We start from the raw sequence: 23,401 nt of genomic DNA, 5'->3' as shown, positions 1-23,401 counted from the left end.
TCAGTACCCCTGGATGACTCTGGCCAAGCTCCAGGTGGATTGTAGCGCTGGCCCCAAGACTCCACGTAGCGCATGGAGGCCCTGTCTCTAGAGGCAGGGGGAGCTATCTCCGCAACTGACCTCAGGGTCGACGTCGAAAGACGTGGAGGGCTTAACATTTGTCCATTGTCCATTTTGTGTGTGTGTGTGTGTGTGTGTGTGTGTGTGTGTGTGTGTGTGTGCGTGTGTGTGTGTGTGTGTGTGTGTGTGTGTGTGTGTGTGTGTGTGTGTGTGTGTGTGTGTGTATGTGTGTGTTCTTTCCTTCCTTCCTTACTGTGTGTTTGGTTCATCAATTCTCCTTAGTCTGTTTGTTCTATCCACTGTAGCAATTAAGAGGTGCTGCTGTAATTTGCTCAGTACACTGTACAGTTGGAAAATGACATCTTTCCAGAATAGCTATGAATTACACAAACAACCATTTCCTTTTGTACATTTGTAAGATTTGCAGTACCAGTTTAATGAACAGACATGGAACCTCTACACTGCACAATAAAGTTAATAAACTTTTAACAGATAAGATTGCTATAGATTTAATTTTGACATGCTGCAGCTGCAAGGTATCCACTGTGTGTGAGCTTTCAGCTCCAGTAGAGACTAAGATAAGCTTCTCTGTATAACTGTTTCTTCGTGTCTTGCTCAGTGACAATCTACACATATGCAAGGGTGGCTAATGTAATAACATAAATGTACGTGCACATGTAAATGCAACACACACATGCACACACACACACACACACACACACACACACACACACACACACACACAAGCCCTCCTATATATTGAAGATAAGAATGCTAGACAGCTGTTCCTTGTCAGACAAGTGTCCATGCAGTACATAACTCTTCGAGCTGGTGCTGGCTATCCGTCTGGAGCTTGGCCAGAGACACCCATGAACACTGCACAACTATGGCACAGCTTTGGGATTGGGCACTAAGGTCCATAAGTAGCCATCTACAGTGGCAATGTGAATTTCGACCACCCAATGCACTGCCCTCAATGGCCCCTAATTCTCAATTGGTACCACCCAATTGTCAGACTGGCATTTTAATTTTGTACATGTGGACCACGAATCCATACAAACCATGTTCTTGTATGCAATGCAATGACAATCCACCCACTACTATGTATCCTATTAATAAAGCAGACCAATGTACATACGTACATTGTACACATGTAGTCACACACATAAGCAATCACTATCCTACACTAGAGATAGCTACGCATGCAGTACATATAGTATGTCAGCATGAATGTGACAATCACATAAAATAGCCATCAATGGTAGACTGTTAACTTGAATGTGCTCAGATTCTTGACAATAACCTTCTCGATCATGCAAGATGAAGACCTGTGCAAATGCTATTCAATCATGTCTGCTTTGACCAAATAAAGCTTAAGCTTTGGGCATAACGGAGTGCTTGACGTAAGCTGTTGATCTTCAGTCCACCTGATATGTTTCCTCAGTCTCCTCAGCCTGATCTGGTTCTTCATCGCTATCGATCGCACATGTTGTGGTTCTGCATTTCAAAGGTCAAAACATATCCTTGGGCCATAGAATATTGTCTGCTATTTGTAATTCACAGGTGCCTGCTTTTTCCTGACTCCAAATCTATGCAATGTATTGAGTTTTCAAAGGACTTTACCAACTATTCGCATTTCTTAAGTGCCCGCAATTGTCAGGTGGTTACAAAGGACAGGTTCCACTGTACTTCATGGTCTTGTTTTTGTCAGACCATTGGTCTTGTCTATTCTCAGTCAAAGGCCAGGTACTCATTTCTACTCTTGATTCAACAGAAGCAATTGTGTGTAAGTGAGTTCCTTGCCCAAGGAAATTACGCCTGTGTAGCAGCGAATTTGTTCTGGGGGGGGGCAATGTGCACAAGCGTAATACTATTGAAGACAACATGCGCACACAAGTTGCCTCAGATTGCATCTATCTTTTTCTCACAAAATTGTTCCAGGGGGTAGGAGTCCATAAGTCAGCGCTATTAGCGTTGTAACGCGCGCACTTTAAATAATAATGTGCACTGCTATTTTATTGCTTAAGGCAACCGTGTTAACTTTTTCCGTAGTGAGCGCACCTCACCTAGTTGGAGGTAGAACTTTAAAGCTTATTCTTGGTTTAGCCATTTGTCTTCTCCTGCGTTATATGCCCTAGACATCTGGGGTTCCGAACTTGCTACCTATTTACATACACAGAGACTGTACATCAATTTTCAACCTACTGATTTACGAAGCGTCGCGAACACATCCGTATATCATAATTGTTTAATAAAATTTACATGCAACTTTGCATCCGTTTGTCTAGACCTAACATAAGTAGACGATAATCCATATATCACTAGAGAGTAATGAATCACAGCACAGCATATTGCTGCACTTACTGGTTAGGGACTACAAGACATTTAACCAGAAAGTGACCAAATAATGTTCCAGGAACAAATCCATGAAGCATCCACCCCGAAACAAATCCATGACCGGAACAAATCCGCTGCTACACCGGACTTCAAATTGTGACCTAAAGGTCCCAGATAGTTCCACTCACAAAATACAACTCCTCACAATTGAGCTAAGATCACACACACACACACACACACACACACACACACACACACACACACACACACACACACACACACACACACGTGCACGCACGCACATGCACACGCACACGCACACACACACACACACACACACACAGACACAGACACAGACACAGACACAGACACACACACACACACACACACACACACACACACACACACACACACACACACACACACTGCTGCATGATGTTACTGCTAAGTCAGCGTGGTCATGCCTCGGTCAATGACTAGGTACTCATTTATACTCCTGAGTCAAGAGAAGCAATTGTGTTTAAGTTTCTTGCTTAAGGAAATTATGCCATAGCTCGTCATCACTGTGACTTGAAGTTGCAACCCTGCAAGGTCCCGGATGTTTCATCCTCCAAATACACTCTCTAACCAATTGAGCTACAGCACACGCGTACGCGCGCATGCACACACAGACAGACAGACAGACAGACACACAGACAGACAGACAGACAGACAGACAGACAGACACACACACACACACACACACACACACACACACACACACACACACACACACACACACACACACACACCTTTGATTGTCTTGTTCCAAAAATCGTATCCACTGCATTCTTCTTAGGGATGTCATTTTTCCATTTCAGCATTTGTGGACCTCCAAACGAGCCCACAAATTTAACTTTGCGGTGCCTTTCTACATCATGTTCATATGTACCAGGTCTAATGTACCAATTCAAAGCCATGTTAATTTTTCAACAAACTTCTTATAATTAATAACAGTTACAATGACAATACAGACAAATCATAGATCAGGAATAACAAATAAAAAGAAAGAGTAACATCACTGTCAGACAATAATATGACAGCAGGACTCTAAGAACATTGGTTTAACTGTTGGTACATGTAGTCACCAACAGCTGTTGATCTTGCAGAAAGTAGTGTAGTAAGACAAGTGCAGTCTAGGATGCCTCACCATCCTAGATGTGTCACCACACAATGACTGCTGACGGCCATTGCTACTAGCTGCATTATGTTGTGTACGTTGTGTTGTTGCTTGTCATTACTTCTGCATCTATAGGAGACCGTTCTCTAGATGAAGCATTTCCTGTTCTCCAGCACATTAATTCTCTTTTACCAGCCTAGAAGTGAATCCCTCAAATGATACTGGCACGTCGACTAGCTAGCCAAAAAAGGCTTAGACGTGTAATCTAAATTACTATGAAGTTTGCATAGTTCCATGATAGGGTTTCAACAAAAATATGTATTGTCTAGCTAGGGCACAGCATTTCAGTTGCCAGTCAGAAAATCCCTTGCAACGTGTTACTCACCAATGCGAGGCGCCTACGGATACCCTACAACTACTAGTATATGATATAAAACATATTGCATCAATCTGGTCAAATTTGCTAGAAGTTGAGGATTCTTCATGTGAGCCAGGTCAAATTAAAAGACAAGCTATTTCTAACGATTGTCCTTATATCGTCCTCTTTGACTCAGAAACAGCTCATCCATGCATGGAGCTCAGATATTTCCCGACAACTATTGGTGCTGCTACAGCAGCAGGCAAAAAGCAAGAAAGAGAGAAATCATGACAAATACCACAAGAAAAAGCTATCTGGAAGAAATCAATTAAAATGGTCCCATTAGCTAGACAGCATTTAGATGCGTGGGGCAAATTAAAGACATGCAGAAAGTTCCTGCAGCTTCTATAACCAAATGGTCATCGACTGAAGTTTGGCAAACTTAACATTGTTGAGGTCATCAATTTCTGGCAGAAGGAATTCACAATACAGTTACAGTGCATTTTGCAAGCCACCATCAGAAAGCTGTCACTGCTAAAGTTGAGAACACAAGAGCTGCAATCAGGTTTTTATGCAGCCCTTGACTTGGACTTACAAAATCAGATTGTCTAACCCTGATTATATATCTAACAAGGTTAGATTGTAATATTTGTTGTGTTTTATTGTAATTAATTAAATGTCATTGTATTTAGCTTACCTAGTAGTTGTTAACTTTTAACATTTTGTGATTTAGCAGTGATCTATCACAGTTTGGTATTTGAAAATATATTTGATGGACAGACCAACAGACAGACCAAACGATTCTTAACATTATAGACCAACAGACCAAATACCAAACACGCAAAATGACAGAAGTACTCACCCTGGAGATCGATTTGCTTCCTAATTGAGGTGCAAACATTTTAAAAATTATATTTCTGACTTGACCAATGGTTAGAAACTACAATACCGTAGATATTTCTGGAAACCGAACTGCTGCTCCTCCAAATGGTTTGGCCAAAGGCCCAGCTATGCTTAGTGTCGTTTTGTGTTGATATGAACCAGGACCAGGAAAGCCCTTCTGCAAAAATCCATATAAAAAGTTATGTTATATAACTGTGTCAGTACTAGTTGGTCTGCTGATCTACTCATCCACCTGCCTGCCTGCCTGTTGTGTCCGTGTCTGTTTGCGCTGCCTAATTTACACAATTATACTTCTACATGATCCTAACTTTAATTCTAAATGGGCCTTTCAATGCACAGATTACGCAAATTGATATTTTATCATAAACAGAAGAAAGACAGCATTATCACTAATCAAAATAAATGATGTTTGAAAAACACTATATGTCCAAAATCAGCTAAGCTTCAAAGTTGTGCCATTAATAAAGCTCATGATCAGCCAAAGCTGTAATAGTGTTTAGACATTATAAATTTTTACTGAGGCACTTTGTTAATATCAACTTAAAGACTGTTGCTTGGATTAGTCATGTGAGCAGACCAACTGAGCTTTTACAATTATCTGTACTATTAAATCACCTAAAATGTTCATTTTCTTGATCTTCAAGATTTCTATGGACAGGCAAAAGAGCTAGGCCACATAACCTTTCTGCTGCCACTCAATTTCGCAACTGCTACGCCCACTTTTTCAACCAAGGCAGTTGCTTCAGTTGCATCATGCCTAGTTACACCACTGATGTCGGTTTCGATTATATAAAACGTAGTTGCAGCTGCCTCATAACCAATTAACTAGCTATCAAATGATCAAGTTATGAAGACTCGGCCAACAAACAACAAGCCAGTAAGCTGCTTTACAATAGAGGGTTTGGATAACCAAAATGGAACTTGTGACATCATCATGACATCATTAATTGCTTGCTGATGTTCCCAGTTAAAAGTACATGTGTATAAATGGTTGTAATTGTTTACAAGTTATATAAACTGGATAAATCCTCACATTGCTATTAAAGACATATTGGTATATAATTATACAATATTGCTCCATTTGCAATGTATGGCTATGCCTATATTAATCTTAAGCTTTAGCTGTTCCTTGAGTTACTGCAAGAAACCAAATGTACAGTGGTACGCAAAAGTAAGCAAACCCCTCGTAAAATCAAGCTTTTTCTAAATTCCTGACAGTGAAAAGATATTAGAGCCCCGTAATGTAGCCTGTGCAAATTGCTGACATCTATGTCTTTGCTGAAGGTAGAACTGAACTCTCATAATTAGTTTGTAGAAGAAAACTCAAATTCATCAATAGTAGTTCTTTGCAAAAGTATGTGAACCCTTTCATTAGTACTTAGTTATTCCACCTTTTGCTTCAATAACAGCAAGCAAACGGTGTTGGTATGCTTCAACAAGGCATTGACACCTCTCTGGTGAAATTTTTCCCCACTCTTCAACAATATACGACTTCAACTCTTTCAAATTCTTTGGAGAGCGCTTGTGGACTGCTTTCTTCAGATCTCGCCAAAGCATTTCTATTGGATTTAAGTCTGGACTCTGACTAGGCCACTCTAAAACAGTGTACGAGTGTTCTTGAAACCACGAACGGGTTGAACGACTGGTATGTTTTGAATCATTGTCTTGCTGGAATATCCAGTTTGGCTCTAGACCAAGATGACAGACGGATGGAGCAACATTGTCGGCCAAAATCTTTTGATATTGAGTAGAATTCATGCAGCCTTGAACGAATTCTACTTTTCCTGTGCCAGACGCTGCAAAGCAACCCCAAAGATTAACGCTTCCTCCACCGTGCTTGACAGTGGGGACAGCGTTCTTTTCGTCAAAGGCCGTATTCTTTTTCCGCCACACGTAACGAACGTCGTTGTGGCTGAACAGCTCAATTTTTGTTTCATCTGTCCAAAGAACTTTCTTCCAAAATGCATTCTCTTTGTCGACATGAGCTTTGGCAAAAGTCAAACGCATTTTGCGATGTTTTGGTGACAGCAGTGGCTTTCTTCTTGCTACTCGGCCATGCAATCCTTCCCTGTTCAGTGCGCGACGGACTGTGCTTTGATGCACTTCGACTCCTGCGTCCTTCAAAGACTTTTGCAAATCATCTGCTGATGTTCGCGGATTGTTTGTGACATCTCGGAGAACTTTTCGCAAGGTATGACCCGACAGCTTTCTCAAACGGCCGGACTGAGGAAGTGATTTTGTCGTATTCAAAGCTTTCCATTTGTACACTATTTGCCGCACCGTCGACTGGTGAATTGAAAGGCGTCTTCCAATTTTCTTGTAACCTTCTCCAAGCTTGTGAAACTCGACGACTCGTTTTCGCAGATCTTCGGAAAGCTCTTTCTTGCACGCCATTAACGAGACTCAAAAATGCTTCAGAGTTGCAACTTACGAGCTTCTAGCATCAAGCATTTATGTAGTGCAAACTCGCCACTAAAAATGTGGGAGAAACCTCACTAAAACAGCTTAAAACTGCCGGTATTTGAAGCGCTGAGAAGAGTTTTGCGCAGGGTTCATATATTTTTGCCATGCACACGTTGTGATTAACTTGGTTTCTCCTTTACAAAAACAGTTATTTCAACTTTTAGCAAAGGCATAGTAATATGCACAGGCTACATTACGGGGCTCTAATATCTTTTAACGGTTAGGAATTTAGAAAAACCTTGATTTTACAAGGGGTTCACTTACTTTTGCGTACCACTGTATGTACACCAACAGCTCTAATTCTACTAAAATTGACTCAACCCTACAATCAAAGAAAACAATCTTTAAGCTGCAAATTGTGAAAGCAAGACCTCCGTGGGCCGTAGGGTTCATTAACACCTATATATAGTTGTTTTAGAATTGTTACAATTGATAGAAGACACTAGGAAGTATCTGCCTACCTGTCTTTTTGGCTGCAAAAATTATATATATACAATAGGTCATCGTGAAAATGAGCTATAGGTGGAAGAGAATGAGGAGCTCCAATAGACAACAGTGCAAAAACTACACTTGTGTGCAGACATCCTGGGTACACGAGGCTCTACACTTGCTGTGCATTGAGGTTTGGCCCCCAAGCTGGATAACATTTCTACGCCACTGATTTAGGCCATAGCAAGAAAATTAGTTGTTTGACAGGAAACTTGGCTTAGAAATTCATGCGAGCGTGCATTTTATTTCTATTTTTTATTTCCACAATTACTAAATTTGCGAGCAAACTAAGAGAGCCAATTTTCTCTAATGCGTCAAAGGGGTACACTGAATGTCCGTCCGTCCATCCATCCCTCTGTGCATCACCCCTACACCCTGGCGGAATCGTTTAAGAATTGATAAATTCAAATCAATCTTTGCTAGTTTTAAAGAAGGTAAATATAAAATAGCTTACATCATGTGACATCATCACTGGAGATGTACATTTCTATAAAACTATACTCACTTATGTGACTACACTGCACCACCCCTACACACAGGGGACAGCTGTTACACATTGATCATTTTGAGTAATTTTTTGTTTTCCTCAATGGGTGTAAACAATTGACACTTTACATTATGTGATGTCATTATGTGATTACTGCTATGGCAACAATATTGAACTAGGTGTAAGCAGCGTTACCAGTGGTAGTTGTGTTGTGCTGTTCTTAACTAATAATTAGAATATCATATACGTTTTTCCACTCTGCACCTATAGTCAAACAAGTAAGTAGGATAGCAGATTCAAATCCATTCTGAAGAATTCTGAAGAATTCTGAAGAAGAAGAAGAAGAAGAAGAAGAAGAAGAAGAAGAAGAAGAAGAAGAAGAAGAAGAAGAAGAAGAAGAAGAAGAAGACAAAATCCAGCGAAAATTCCGAAATTGACGAGCGTTTTTCTCCTTCTGAAGACAAGCTGAGATCAATTCAGAAGTAGTCAAGCTTAGTTGAACTTGTAAGGTTTCTATCTGTCGTTTTCAAGATATCTAGCCGTGTTTTAAAGTGATTTCTGAAGGTCTAAAATCTGACCACGCCCACACAACCTGGTCAATCCCTACATACAGGGTACTGTACATATTAAGGAACATATGAGTTATCCGTAAACAAAGAGTCAGCATTTTGCAATTTTAATAGCTATTACAGAACACATTAGCGTACAAGCAGAGCAGCACAACACAAACCGACTAGGGACAACGACCTTAAATCTGCACACTGAACTAACAGAAGAACTAAATAGTGTGTGCCTCTGCAGCAACACATCATTGCCCAATTAGATAGACTCATCCTGCTAGTACCGGGATGCAGTCCAGATACCTGAATAATATACGTATGCGTACACATGTACGAGAGATTTTTCTAGTTCTACAAGACCTATTAGAACAATCTTCACTGCTTTACATATGTAAATTTTCCAGGAATAATACATCCCTTCACTACCGTAGCAATTGCGTAGTCAAAATAAAAAATAAAAATAAATTGTTTCAAGGCTAAAAAATTGGTGCATGAGCTCCTGTCAAACTAATTTTCTTCTTGTGGCCTTAGCACATCAATTTGTACAAATAGCTACACTACAAAAGAAGTACAACTATCATCATCTTTTTCCACTTCATCAGCTCACAGCTATGATGCTTGAGGTCGAGTACTACACTACCTAGCATAAATTTGCTCTTACTTCTTCAACCAGTACACTAATTGTGTCTGTTAGTAATACAACTATTAATTAAGGCTGTGTTTATACCCTCGCTTCCACAGCTATGAGCCTTCTAGAAACCTCGATAGAAGTATCACAAATAATTTAGACACCTATGTTCCTAAGCACTCTACTTGTAAAGCCTACCTAAACTCATACAAAGCAACTGTCGTTTCACGTGACCCTAAAGTCCATAACATTGTATAAATTATCTGTAATCGTCAAAGTAACAAGAGGTATCACATACGAGATGTAAAATTGTTCCTAGTTATGCAATGTTAGATTCCCGGATAAATGTTGTGTGCCAATGAAGTGACTAATTTGTGTCAGCATTAGAAGACAGGAAAGTTTTGTTGTTTGTTTCTGACAAGACCCAGCAATTGCAAACCTAAATTACACTGTTCTAAACGTTTGTGGTTATGACTGGTGGTTCATCCATTGTCTCTGGTTGGCATGTACTCAAATATTGCTCTGTGATTAGACTGCACTATACAAGGGCATAGCAAATTCTTTAGCATGGCAGAAATAATCTGCCACCCATCTTCACACACATAGTCACAAATCGGAGTCATTCAAGCTTTATATTTTGAGTATACTACTCGCTAAGTCATGTGACATTTACAAAGTCATGTTTCTTCTGGCTCATAACTGAAAATAATGTTACAACCATTCAGTATTATAGTATATTTCAACTACACATCTGCCATAGATTTTAAAGAGGCATGCTTATGGTCACACACGTGCCCTTGAGCCGATGTCAGGTGGAGTAGCTCTTGTATTAATTGTAGCTATGGCAAGTGACGTAAGTTTAAGTGCTCTAACAAGAAAATCAATTTGATTGTCAGTAAGCCCTTCCAAGTGCTGTTCATAGGTTGTGCATGCACTAAAGGTCAATGGACAAAACACTACTGCAAGGCTGTCTATTCAGGAATCGATTGACAAGGATGGAGGCACTGTAAAAGCTGGTTTACAATATAACACTGGGGACGCTTGCGATGCTCGTGAGGACGCCAAAGAGAACACCAGCAAAGATGCTGAGTAGGTGTCAAAAAGTTGACTCTGACATTGCACCATTTACAATACCGTTTGATGAGTGTCAGTGACGAGCCACTACACATACCACGAATACAAAATTCTGTGATTAGGTTTACTTTTTCTCTCTCACAAACTTGTTGCAAAGATGCTACCACATTTTTTTGGCAATCTGCTGCTAGGAGCCCTGTTTCTTTCCATACCTTTTTCCAAGCGTTTTTCTGCGCTTTGCATCTATGTGCTCCTGTGACTCAATCTGCCACAAGCTGTATCTAGCGTACACTTTCAATAAGTTGCTCTTCCACAGATTACTTCCGGATATTTTACTCCTGGATTTGATATTTGAGTTGTCAATAAGTAGTACATGCTTCCAGCAAACGCTGGAGCACTTCCAGTTCGGACTTTGGAGTTGAACCTGAATCAAGTCAGCGACGCTGACGATACTGATGACATTGACGACGCTCATGATGCAACATGCGAATGTTTACAATATCACACCCGCCTGAGCATCCTCGCCAGCATTCTTGCTATAGCATCCTCGCGAGCGTCATCAGTGTCATATTGTAGACAGGCCTTTAAACAATGCAAATTTTGGATCCTCACTGTAAACTGAGTGCACTACAGTAGCATAGCTTACTCAAAGGAAGACATGAGGAGAGTATAAGTGCTACGTATGCATAGGAGCAAGACGTATGCTTTCCGGATCATGTGCTAGTAAAGAACCCCAGTCTGGCTCAAAGTGCCAAGGTGCTTGTTGGATTTACAAAGCGGCAGCGTAGCAACCCAATTTCTCACAATTAAGACTTTACACGAAAAACCCCAAGAACTATATCTTTAATAAGGCTTACCTACTAAACATGGTCTAATGCTACCTCTTACTGCAACATCTGGATCCTTCCAATTATGGGCATAGAAAGGCTTCAGTCAGCTTTGCATGCCTTCAGTGTAAATTAGAGTGCCCAAGGCTTCGGTGATTATTGAGTGTTCAAAGTTAGAAAGCACCTAATTCAAGTGCATGTGCAAACACACCCATATAAATTTGAAACATGCCACAATTTCAAGTTGTGTCCTAACGAAGCAGAGCAAGCAAACATCTTAGGGTGCACCACGTTCTATGATATACAGCCTTTATTCCTACTACAAAGAGAAATGCGAATTGCATTCTTGTCCGCACGGCAGTTTTGCTCCTAGTACTTGACATTTTGAGAAAGCCAACGACACATGTTTTATGTGCTATATCTACACATTTACCATTTACCAGCTTGAAATAGCTTGCTGTTGAATGACAGAGCGCTTTCTCAATTGTTTTCTTGTTGCATGTGACCCAAAAATGGGTGAAAACCAGAGCATTATCGTGCACTATCGTGATGGCATACAAAACTCGGAGCGTGAAAGTAGCCACAGAGAGGTGCTGGATGCTGCCAACAATGCGGGTTGTGCATTTATCGTGCATGATAGCTGCTGGCCTCAAAGTTCCAGACCCATTTTTGGGTCGCGTGCAACAAGGAAAGATCGAGAAATCGCTTTGTCATTCAACAGCAAGCTATCTCAAACTGGTAAATGGTAATTGTGTGGATAAAGGCACGATTTCTAGTTTGCGTGGGTGTGTCTGCATGAATTTGTGAGTGGGCACCTAAAGTTTAACACAGCTGTCTTTCCATCTTTGTCTCTAGATTATTGAAAGTTTTCTGTCTATCTCTGTCTATCTGTTGCCACCCACAAGTTTGCTGTTTGCTAAATTAATCCACAATGTTTGTCAGCATCATGTATAAATCATGCAGTGTACGGCAACTGTTCAATCCATCACCATCAATACATACCAGCATAAAGCTCAATTTCCTAACTACCTTTATTCTATGCTAATATACATAGATAAGTCTGTGTTCTGACCGTTTTGTTCACATCTGGAAATCGTTTGGCTGTTCTTGCTCCCAAAGAATACCCCCTCTTGCTTTTACTTTGCTTGTCAGTTTCACTTTCATGAGTAAAGCTACTCACCTATAAACACCCAAAGTAGAGCAAATGGGCAAGGCATAATGCATAAATGCTGCTAAAGATTAACATATATACAATATTATGGCAATTTTTAGAAGCAATGTCTAGCTGCTTCAAAATTGATTGTAAAGAACATCCATCTTTTTGTTATAATTAATTAGCTCTCAAAAATCCACACTAAACAAGTTTACTGTATGTAGTCTCACGTAGATACAGACATGGGCATAATTATGGAGCCACCCCCATATAAGCTGAGGTAGGGAAATCAACAGAACATTGCAGATTTATGAATATGCCTGCTGACCCTCTGATTCTACATCAAATCATGCTATTTGGGTATTTATATTGTTCTGATTAGACATTTTGACAACCCTTAGCAATAAAAAGACTAAGAGAATGACCAGACTAACCACTGCCGCCATGCACTACCATGTCCAAACCGTTCATGTTACATGTGGCATCACAGGAGCAGATGAGAATAGACTACAATATGCAAGTAAACTGAAACGTATCGTCTCTATTTAATCTTTGAGTATGTCTTCCGACATAAACAAAGTCATTTTATTGCTAGAAGCTTTTTGAAAACGATTTTGATTCTAGTAACTTTCAAATTTACTGGTTGAACTGACACGGTAAGAAGCAGTTGTGTATCTCAACAGGTCACACATCACCTCCAATCTCAGACCTGCAGACATGTGGATTGCACAATCAGAGCCGTTACCTCACCATTAGACTTGTATTAATTTACTAGAAGTGCAGCTGTCACTGTAGATGCATGTACTTGCTGTGTCTGAGGAAGTCCAATAATATTTTAATCTAAGTCACATGCTCAGGGTGGCTCCATAATTATGCACATGTCTGTATATCTGCAGCAGTACTGTACGTGTACCTGCATGACAAATGAACAGAAGCTGTTCTAGCTATACATATAGTTACATATTTTACTGTTAGACAATTTGTCTAATACACTGTATAGTAATGATGATGTAATTTCAGTTTGAAATTCTACCAATTGTAGAGTAATACGGGGCTTGGGGAGAGGCCCGGGGGTAGCGCAGGATTGTTCTTGAGTTGGGTTGTTGTGTTTACCCGTTAGTTGTACGTTAATTAAATTAACACTGTTACTCTAACCCAAGGTGCCAGAGTCTACACTGGTGACAAGAGTGGGGCCCATGGCGGATCAAGTTCGCAAATCAGACGTTTTCAGCGGAGACGGCAACCAGCTGATGGCATGTCTGGAAAAGACGGAGGTATGGGCCAGCCTTAAGGGATATGACGGGGAAAAGAAAGCCTTGGCAATAGCCTCACGACTAGATGGAGCCGCATTCCAAGTCTATTTAAGACTATCAGAGGCAGATCAAAAAAAGGCAGAGACAGTTGCTGAACAACTCAAAAAGGAGTTTATAAATGGGGAAACAGACAGAGAAGTGGCCATGGTAGAATGAACAACCGGATGATGAAGGAAGAGGAGTCACCCGCTCAGTTTGCTCTCGAAATAGGACAACTGGCAAAGCTTGCTTATCCGAGTTTTGAAGAGTCCAACCTGTCCACCATACATGCAACGCCTTTATACGGGGACTACCAGAGGAACTGAGACTGAAAATCAAAAAAGAGAGAGAACACGCCACAAAGGATGTAGCCTGGCTGACAGAGGAGGTAAAACGACTTCAACTAGCTGGAGTAGGCAAGAAGGTGGTGGTCCAAGCAACTAAAGCACCACTGATAGTGATCCAGTGTCGACAAATGGACAGTCAGTAGATCATCTATTTAAGCTGCTCAAGGAGAAACTACAAGAAGACTCACCATCTGTACAATACGTGGCAGGGCGGGCCCAGACAAAGGGGCGTGGTTCTACGCAAATAGATAAGACTAGGGAGTTCTATCACCACAGAGGTGGCTACCAGTACCGTGGACGTGGATGGGGGAAGCAGAGGACCGAAAGTCGGAATCTCCAAAATGCTCACTGCTTTATTTGTGACTCTCCACAGAACCATTGCAGTTTGACTGTCCGTTCAGAAATCACTGCCACTGGTGTTTACAATTGGGACATACAGCCAAGTACTGTGAAGCCCCAACTCCAACAAAAGGGAAACGTGGGGATTCACTGCGTCATTGACTACGGATATCAGGGGACTCATACTGGCTGATTTGCAGATCAGAAGAAGATTATACCCATTCCTTGTTGACACAAGAGCAGAAATCAGTCTCATCCCTACCCACATAGTGTCAGAGACAAGGCTTTTGGTCCGACATGGTCACACCAGACGGCCGGTGATGGTGGATGGCACATCCATTCGTTGCAATGAAACTACAACTGCCGAGGTTAGTCTGAGATTGAAACGGAGTACACATTCATTTTACGTTGTTCCAAACATCGACAAAGGGATACTAGGAATGGACGCTCTATCGCACTTGGATGTTACCATCGACACACAATCTGGTCAACTTTCACTCGATGGACGCAATGTACCTGGCTCAGCATGCGAGGTTGCGGAGCGGAAGAGTTTGCCCGTCAAGATGATCAAATATATGGGAAAGTGTGCGCAGTACGGAATGACGTCATAGGACCCAAACCAGGAACGGATACTGTGGGGGGCTGTTCATACTTCTGAAGCTGGCAAGTGGACCGGCATAGTAGAAGTTACTGGGGATGTGACCAACAAGATGGGTCTATTGGGATGTGGTGTGATCGCGACAGGTGGGAAAGACAACCATGTGCCAGTATGTGTTGTAAATGTAACCAAGGAAACAATCAAGATCCACAGCCGCCAGACACTAGCAGAATTCACTGAGATATCGGATGGCGATGTACTCGTGAGCAGTGTGACGGACCCAGTAAAGGTGGAGTCAACGCGTGAGAATCCAGTGGCCCAAGTCACTGTAGCTGACAGCAGACCAAAAAGCTAAGCTATTAAAATTGCTGAACAAATACCAAGGCGTTTTTGCAGGACCTGGGAACAAAGGGCGTTCAATAACCATGACACATCGCATCCCATTAGTAGATGAAACCCCGATTATGAGATCATGGCGAGTCTCCACCGCTTGGAGAGCAGAAGTGAACAGAGAAATCAAGAGACTGGAAGAGCAAAACGTCACAAGACCGTTCTGCTCGCCGTACACAGCTCCGATATGCCCAGTACATAAAAAAAGGATAACTCTCTCAGACTGTGTGTTGATTACCGAGCCCTCAATGAAAAAACAAGAAATGATGCCTTCCGCATGAGTAACCTCCCTGAAGTCATCGATAACATGGCTGGGTCGAGATACTTTAGCACCATAGACTTGGCCCGTGGCTATTACCAGATTTCGGTGCACAAGAAGGACAAACACAAAACAGCTTTTCGGTCTACAAACGGGCTATGGAAAGTTAATGTCATGCCTTCCAGGCTTAAGGGGGCCCCTGCTATCTCCTGCAGATTCATGAACATGGCTCTAGGTCATATGACACCCGAGCAAGTAGCGCTGTATATGGACAACATTTGCGTCATATCGGCCACTTTTGAAGACCACTTGAACCGTCTTGACAACGTGTTTGAGGCACTGCTACACCACAGTCTTCATCTCAGGGCAGATAAATGCCATTTTGCGACGAGAGATTGACTTCTGTGGTCACAGGATCGCTGAAAAAGGGTTACAACCAATTCCCACCAACACTGAAGCAATTGCCGCACTCCCAATTCCCAGCTCACCCCGTGAAGTCAAAACGTTTTTAGGGGCAACGGGCTGGTACCGCAAATTCATACCACGATACGCCAAGCTGGCAAAACCATTGATCCAACTTACCAAACAAGGCCCGATTTTGTTGACTGAAAATGCCAGACTGCATTGGAAGATCTCAAACACATACTAAAGTGCGTTCACGCATTAGAGAGACTGGTGGAATGTGGCCATTTGCCCGACAAAGGTGTTGCCGTCCGGGCAGATATTGGTATCAATCGAAAGCTCTTCACTTGCCAAATCTAATTACACTCACCATTGGGCTACAGAAACGTAACTGAAGTTAATAGAGCCAATTTCCTGTATTTTAATGAGTTAGGGGGCGGAGAAAGGTGGGACTAAGGCGGGATTAGGGTTAATTGCATAAAGCTAAGTACATAATTGTTATAGCTAGCAGGCTGTTAACAGTAACTCAACACAGTAAACTTCCCAGTTGGGGTGTCGGTTAGCTAAGAAAGAGTGCGTCTAGGATCCGTTTCTAAGTCTTCATGATCATCCTTGGAACTTTCAGTTTCAGCCAACGACCAATCTTCTGATTCAGGACCAACTTCAATGACCATCTCCTCTACAACGTCGTCTAACACACTGTGTATTGCCCTGTAATGCTTCCACCTTCTCACGTACATGCCTCACGCAGTTTGCCCACTTTTCCACAGTAACGTTTGCTAGACCTTCAATACAAGGCGCTTGATGTTTTCCATCGCAAACCCAGCAATACCTGTGTTGTGCTGTGCAGCATAACTGTAGGTCAGAGAAAGCAGGAAGGTCAAAGTCCTCATAGTGATGTCATCAATGCTCAAGAATGCACTAAATGGCTGGTCACTTTGGTTCTGATATGGTCAAATTAGTCAAGTTTTCGTTGTTTCCAGACGCTTCTCTGAGCCAGAAGTGAATGAGTGTATGTATCTGGTACATATAGCTTTTCCTAAAAGAGGCAACTGACACATACAACCAGTGAGCGCATAGAAACGTCCAGGTCTGTTGTCATGGGTTATAGCAAAAGTACAATTTTTAGTATATCATTGCATCATGAAGCAAACCGTGTTTCAAGCCAGCGAGGCAGCCAGAGGCAACACGTTCATATGTACACTTCACGTAACAATATAGTTACCTAATTTGTCATTGACACCATATGTTCTGAAACGTAGATGTTAATTGCCTCCTGTGACAACATAACATCTGTTTACACAAGCACTATGCCACGCCTTAGGGTGTACCCTACATTCCACCATTCACTCTAATTCGTGAATGCACTTTAACTTCCGCATCGATACTCACCCACCCATCTCCAAGCAGTCAGTTTACCTTGACAACCAATGCATTGGCCATTTGTATCGGTGCAGAGCTAGCCCAAAGGACCTCCAAGAGTTCTCAGCCTGTTGCCTATTTCAGTCAAACACTATCAAAAGCTGAACGAAATTATTTGACGTACGACCGGGAACTGCTTGCAATCGTCACAGCCATACGCCATTTTTTGCATCACCTATTGGGAACGCATTTCATTCTCCAATCTCATCATCAACCTCTTCAATTTTTGAAAACGGCTAAAGACCCGTGGGGAAGGCGCGCACGATGGCTCACAGATTTACAACAGTACAACTTAACAGTGAAACACGTCACAGGGACAGAGAACCCAGTAGCCGATGCCCTTAGCCGGCTGTGGTGCAGTGGGCAACCCACACCTGCCGTCTCAGCTCCCGCTTCTCACCGATTGGACCCCATGGACTCCGGATCATATTTCACACGCGCAAATGGAAGATATTGACAATCAAGCTATCACCACATACATTCGGCTGGGCCGGGGCACATCATTGGAACCTCCCCACTTGAAGGCATTCACTCATGAATCTGTTGACGTTCCCCAGATGGCCTGCTACGCCGCCAAGATCCCACTGGCCGCTGACAACTAGTCACCCCAACCCAATTTATTCCAAGAATTCTTATGCTGGCTCACGACAATCCTACAGCCGGCCACCTTGGTCACCAGAAAACGCTCATCGCGTCCTTGTCACGAGCTGGATGATGAGCAGCGGCAATGTAGGTAGGTAGAGCGAGAAGACACGAGTGGTCAACACCGTAATGAGTGCACAAAACACGACGACTTCTATTATCATCCGCACTCAAACTCTCCCAATCACAGACTGACTACTATCCAACCCCAAAAGTCTAGTTCACTCAAACCAAACGCCGGTTCAGTAAAATACTGGAAAAATGCAAATTATGTATGGCCATGTATGGCAACACAACTCAGGCTTGATCGATTATGGTAACACAACTCAGGCTTGATCGATTATGGCAACGCAACTTAATTAATAAATAATTAACTATATACATGCCTTCCCGTGCAATGTGTAGGTAAGAATGTTACATACGTCCCCCTTTAAGAGATGCACTGGGTACCTCTATCTTCTCTGTTCTTGCACGCCGTCAGGTCACCCTGTTGAGATAGTTGGCTCTGTTGTCCTTGCCCTTGATCGCATCGATCCGGAATGTGCACCTCTGCAGGAACAAAGCCCACCGCATGACCCAATCGTTCTCATACTTGGCTTGATTGAGAAATGAAAGAGATCGATGGTCCGTTTGCAACACAAACTTCCGGCCATACAGGAACATTCTCAACTTCCTTACACTCCAAACCAGTGCCAGGCATTCCCTTTCTATACTTGAAAATCTCTTCTCTCTGTCGGACAACTTATTGCTTATATAGGTTACAGGAAACAATCAATCGCTGAATCGCTGCATGAGAATGACGCCAATCCCAACTTCGGATGCATCAGTCCTCAAACAAACTGCCTAGTGTGGTGAGGCAAGTGCAGTATCGGTCACGATGTGATAGCTCCTTTCAACGTCGTGTATGCTCCTTCGTGGCATCACTCCATTCCACCTTGTTTGGTTGCCCCTTTCTTGTCAGATCAGTCAGTGGGACTGCAATCGCAGAACAATTTGCAACATAATCCCGGTAGAAACCTGTGAGCACAATAAACGAACAAATCTCTCTTTGGTTCTAGGCCTCTGGGCGTCTCGAATCTTTCACAGGTTCTCTTCTAGCAGACTGGTAACACCGTGACCAACTCTGTAGCTTGCAAAATCGATTACGTGGGCGCTGATTACGGTCTTTGAAAGACGAGCAGTCAGTCCAGCCCCAGACATCCTTCGAAGTAGTTCTTGGAGCGTCCCCAAGTGCTCTTCCCAGGTAATGTTATGGATTAGGATGTCGTCGACGTGCTCAACGTTCTCCATGCCTTCTAGCAGAATCCTCATTGCTCTCATCAGGGTCGCACTGAAGTTTATCATTCCAAATGGCATTCTTAAAAATTCATACGATCCATCGGGCGAAGAGAATGCGGTCTTATGGACATCTTCCTCGACTAGGGCACTTGCCAGTATCCTTTCGTCAGATCGATCTTTAAAAACCACTTGTCAATGCTAGGGTTCTGGATTGTCTCTGCAACTGTATTTGTTGGTTCTGGATCAACTTCTGTTATCTTGTTGAGCTTTCTGAAATCGACGCACAACCTATTCGTGCCGTCCTGCTTCTTCACAATGACTACTGGAGAAGGATACGGGGATCTTGACTCTTGGACGATACTCATTTTGAGCATGTCGTTTAGCTCATTTTGAAGAGTTTCCCTCACGCTGTATGGGACTGGATAGGGACGTGACCAAATTGGTTCGTCCAAAGTCAATCTAATGCGATGCTCTATCAAGTCGTCTCGCCAGACACATCGGTGAATACAGGACTAAATTCCTCAATCAGACGTTGCACTTGTGCGCGTTGTTCGACGCTTAGCTCCTCGCCCAATACTGTCATCATCGAGAGTCTCTCGTTCCCAACATGGCCTCACATCAAGGAGTTCGTCGTCATCTACAGCGTCATCTGGGCCTCCTTCACAGTCAGCTGCTATTATGGCCAAGCTCACCAATTCCAGCTCACCAATTCCAGCACCGCCCCTCCTTCCTCCGGGGTGTCATGTTTCTGGTCCGCTTTATTAATTCGAGAGTAGTATCACTTCAGCAAGTTGACATGACAGACCTTTGATTTGCCCTTGATGTTGACGACATAGTCCACTGGTCCTACTCTTCTTTCGATTACATAGGGCCCCTTCCACTGCATGATGAGCTTGTTTCTATCTGTAGGCCGCAGTAGCAGTACCTGATCACCTTTCTTGAGCTTGCGTCGTTTGCATTTACGGTCGAAGTATCGCTTCTGCCGTGTTTGTGACTTCTCCAGCTCCTCTTTGGCAAGTTTTAGCATTTCTTCCAGTCTCTCCCTCAACTCAAACACGTACTGGTATGACGTCTGCACACTGGGTTCATCTTCCTCCTTGGTCCAAAGATGGCGTAGTGTGTGCATGGGACCTCTTACCGCTCTTCTATACAGTAACTCAAAGGGGGCAAAGCCCGTAGATTCTTGCAGAACTTCTCTATAGGCAAACAACAAGGCGTCAATGTACCAGTGCAATTGTTGGGGTTGCTCCGAACATAGTCTCTTTAGCAGCCACTTTAGTGTACCATTAAAGTTCTCAACCAATCCGTTACACATCGGGTGATACAATGTGGTTGTCATCTGTTGAATGTTAAGGAGACGCGGCACCTCTTGCATACACTCGGAGACAAACTGGCTCCCCATGTCGCTAAGAACTTCCTCGGGGATTCCGAGACAACTACACAGACTAACAAGAACCTCTGCCGTTGCTTCTATGGTAATACACTTCAAGGCTTTCGCTTCCGGATAACGTGTCGCAAAGTCCATTAGCCTCGTCGCTCGCTGGATGGATAGGACCAACGATGTATGCCCACAGCCACTCTCTTGAATGGCAAGTCCATCAATGGCATCTGCTGCAGAGGAGCTCGAGGTATCGTCCCCTTCCGAACAGTTCGCTGGCACATGTCGCACGACCTACAGTATCTCGTCATGTCCTCTCACACGGCTGGCCAGTAGAACTTGGTAAGAACTCGGTCCGTGGTCTTTCGTATTCCAATATGTCCTCTCATGAGGGAGTTGTGCGCTAAGTGCATTACCTGTTCCCGCACAAAGTTTTAGGGACTATAACTTGTCGGACAGGCTCTCCTCTATTGACGCTCAGATGTTTAAAGATTCGGTACAGTATCTCGTTCTTCTTCTCGAATGTAACCTCTCATCAATTCCTCACTTTTACTTCGCCGATCATGTCTCTTGGCCCTCGTAGAGAATCGTCCTCTGCTTGCATCCTTACGATTTCCTCCCTGTTAACTGTGATCCATTGCTTCTCCGGCGACGGACAGAGAGCTGGCACTCCCTCTACTTCCCTTCTTCTTGCCGCTCTAGTAACCACCGCTTGTGCCTCCACTCACTGCAGATTAGGGTCATTGGCCGGTCTCACCCCGGGGACATTTCCTACTATGACATCATATACTGCATCTTGCGGACAATGAGCTTGGACTTGTCCGGACAAATAAGGCGAGTCAATCTGCAAATATGGCAAGTCAATCTGCACGTTTGCGATAGGCACACATATGACGCTGTTGTCAACCATCTGCATCAGTCCGACCCGACCCGTGTACTGATCATCCGTAACATGTTGCTGTTTCACTATGACCCCACTGCATCCGGTATCTCGAAGCACGTGCACAGACTTGGTACCAATCTTTCCTCTAACCACGGGCATTTGGCGGTAATCTCTCTGCCATGGTGGACTGGCAGCATTACTCAACGATAGGAATCTTCCTCCCGTCATGCAAGACTAGGTATCCGACATCAACCGGCTCATCGAGCTCTACCTGTGATAGTCCCATCTCCTTGTATTTGGGGCTTGCCATGCATCCTGCGTTGATCTCTTATGGCTTTGAACATCACTTGGCAGTTCTCCGGATTTCACTTCCTGTAAAACAGCGTTTGACTTGACATATTTTTCCCAGCACGAATCGTGCTTCGACAGTCTCGGGCTTCGTGGCCTATCTTGCCGCACTTGAAACAATGTCGTCTGTTTCTCTCTTTACATTCGATGGCTCTATGACCAAACCTGTTACACAAAAAGCAGTGCAGGCCCCGGAACTGAGCCGCTCTAGTTTCCCCTCTTCTTGCAACAGTAGATTCCTCCTCACTAGATGTCTTGGCAGTGTTCTGTTGTGGCTGTTGCTGTGCAGTATATAATTGCCTATTTCAGGCCATTAGAAATCTTTCTGCTGCATCGGCAACCTTCTCCATCGTCCTCAGTGGCTTCTCATGCAAATGCGCCGACAGGTCGCGCAGCCAGGAATTTAAGAATTGCTCCTTACGCATAGGTCCTGTACGGCTTCAGGAAAGGTTTTGTCCGTGCCCAACAGCATCATCCATTTTCTAGATAGCACCGCAGTCGTACGACAAATTGTAGCGGGGTTTCGTTCTGCTCCGGTCTGACTTTGCAAAACTTTATTCTGTAACCCTCTTCAGTAAAATTATAACGTTTCAGCAACGCGCTCCTCAGTCGCCCATAGCTCCCAGAGTCAGCATCTGAAAGTCTGGAATAGGTATCCAGTGCTTTCCCAGTCAATAAGGTGCTTAGGTACATCGCCCATTTGTCTTCTTTCCACACACTGCTCCTCGTGAACCGCTTAAAACGCTGGAGGTAGCTGTCTAGCTCGTCGTGGCCATCAGAAATCGGAGGGAGCTTCGACATCTTCGATCTCACATCATGGGCGCCGGTGACGTGTGCTGCTGCACCACCGGCCTCTAACTCTAACATCTTCAGTTCATACTCTTGTTTCCTACAGTTCTCCTCTTGTTCGCGCTCTCGCTCATATTCACGTTCTCGCAATGCCTCCTCAGCTCACGTCTGCGCTCTCTTAAACTCAAGTTCTCGTTGCCTTTTATCACACTCTATGACAAGTTACTCCGATACGAAGGAATGTAGCTCCTTCCCCTCTAACCCCATCTTCTGACCAACCTCAAGCAACCGGTCCATGTCAATCTCATTATATAAATTACACTGCCAATGTATAGCTATCGCGGTTCTGTCCATCACTTCTTTACCAGCTATGTACTCGCACGGTACCGCTCTCTTCTCTTACCTTCTTGCATTATTTACTCTTCCTTGTTCAGCTCCTCTTGCAACGTTTCTCTCGGACAGACCCCCAGTTGTCACGAGCTGGACGACAAGTAGCGGCAATGTAGGTAGAGCAAGAAGACAAGAGCGGTCGACAC

The 23,401-nt window shown here is 43.3% G+C and overlaps 1 protein-coding gene across 1 annotated transcript; it reads right to left on the bottom strand.

The window, feature by feature from the left end:
• Window positions 1-403: 403 nt before the first annotated feature.
• LOC134176998 (ciliary microtubule-associated protein 3-like) lies at window positions 404-19,545 on the bottom strand. Its single transcript, XM_062643698.1, has 7 exons — window positions 19,274-19,545; window positions 18,640-18,655; window positions 12,418-12,525; window positions 4,864-4,974; window positions 4,777-4,796; window positions 3,189-3,333; window positions 404-686 (listed from the first exon to the last, which is right to left on the bottom strand). The coding sequence occupies exons 1-7, from the start codon at window positions 19,543-19,545 to the stop codon at window positions 618-620; spliced, it is 741 nt and encodes a 246-aa protein (XP_062499682.1). The 3' UTR covers window positions 404-617.
• Between the last annotated feature and the right edge of the window lie 3,856 nt (window positions 19,546-23,401).

This window comes from Corticium candelabrum, chromosome 3 (assembly GCF_963422355.1).
Source record: "Corticium candelabrum chromosome 3, ooCorCand1.1, whole genome shotgun sequence".
Taxonomy (NCBI): domain Eukaryota; kingdom Metazoa; phylum Porifera; class Homoscleromorpha; order Homosclerophorida; family Plakinidae; genus Corticium; species Corticium candelabrum.
The sequence above is the reverse complement of the archived record's forward strand: the minus strand, read 5'-3'. Positions and strand labels throughout refer to the sequence as shown.

Coding starts and splice junctions, on each gene's coding strand:
- LOC134176998 (XM_062643698.1), bottom strand. CDS start 19,545: ATGCCATTTGGAATGATAAACTTCAGTGCGACCCTGATGAGAGCAATG. Junction 3,334..4,776: donor GAAGCAAATCGATCTCCAGG/GTGAGTACTTCT, acceptor TTGGTACATTAG/ACCTGGTACATATGAACATG. Junction 687..3,188: donor TTGGAACAAGACAATCAAAG/GTGTGTGTGTGT, acceptor GCATATGTGTAG/ATTGTCACTGAGCAAGACAC.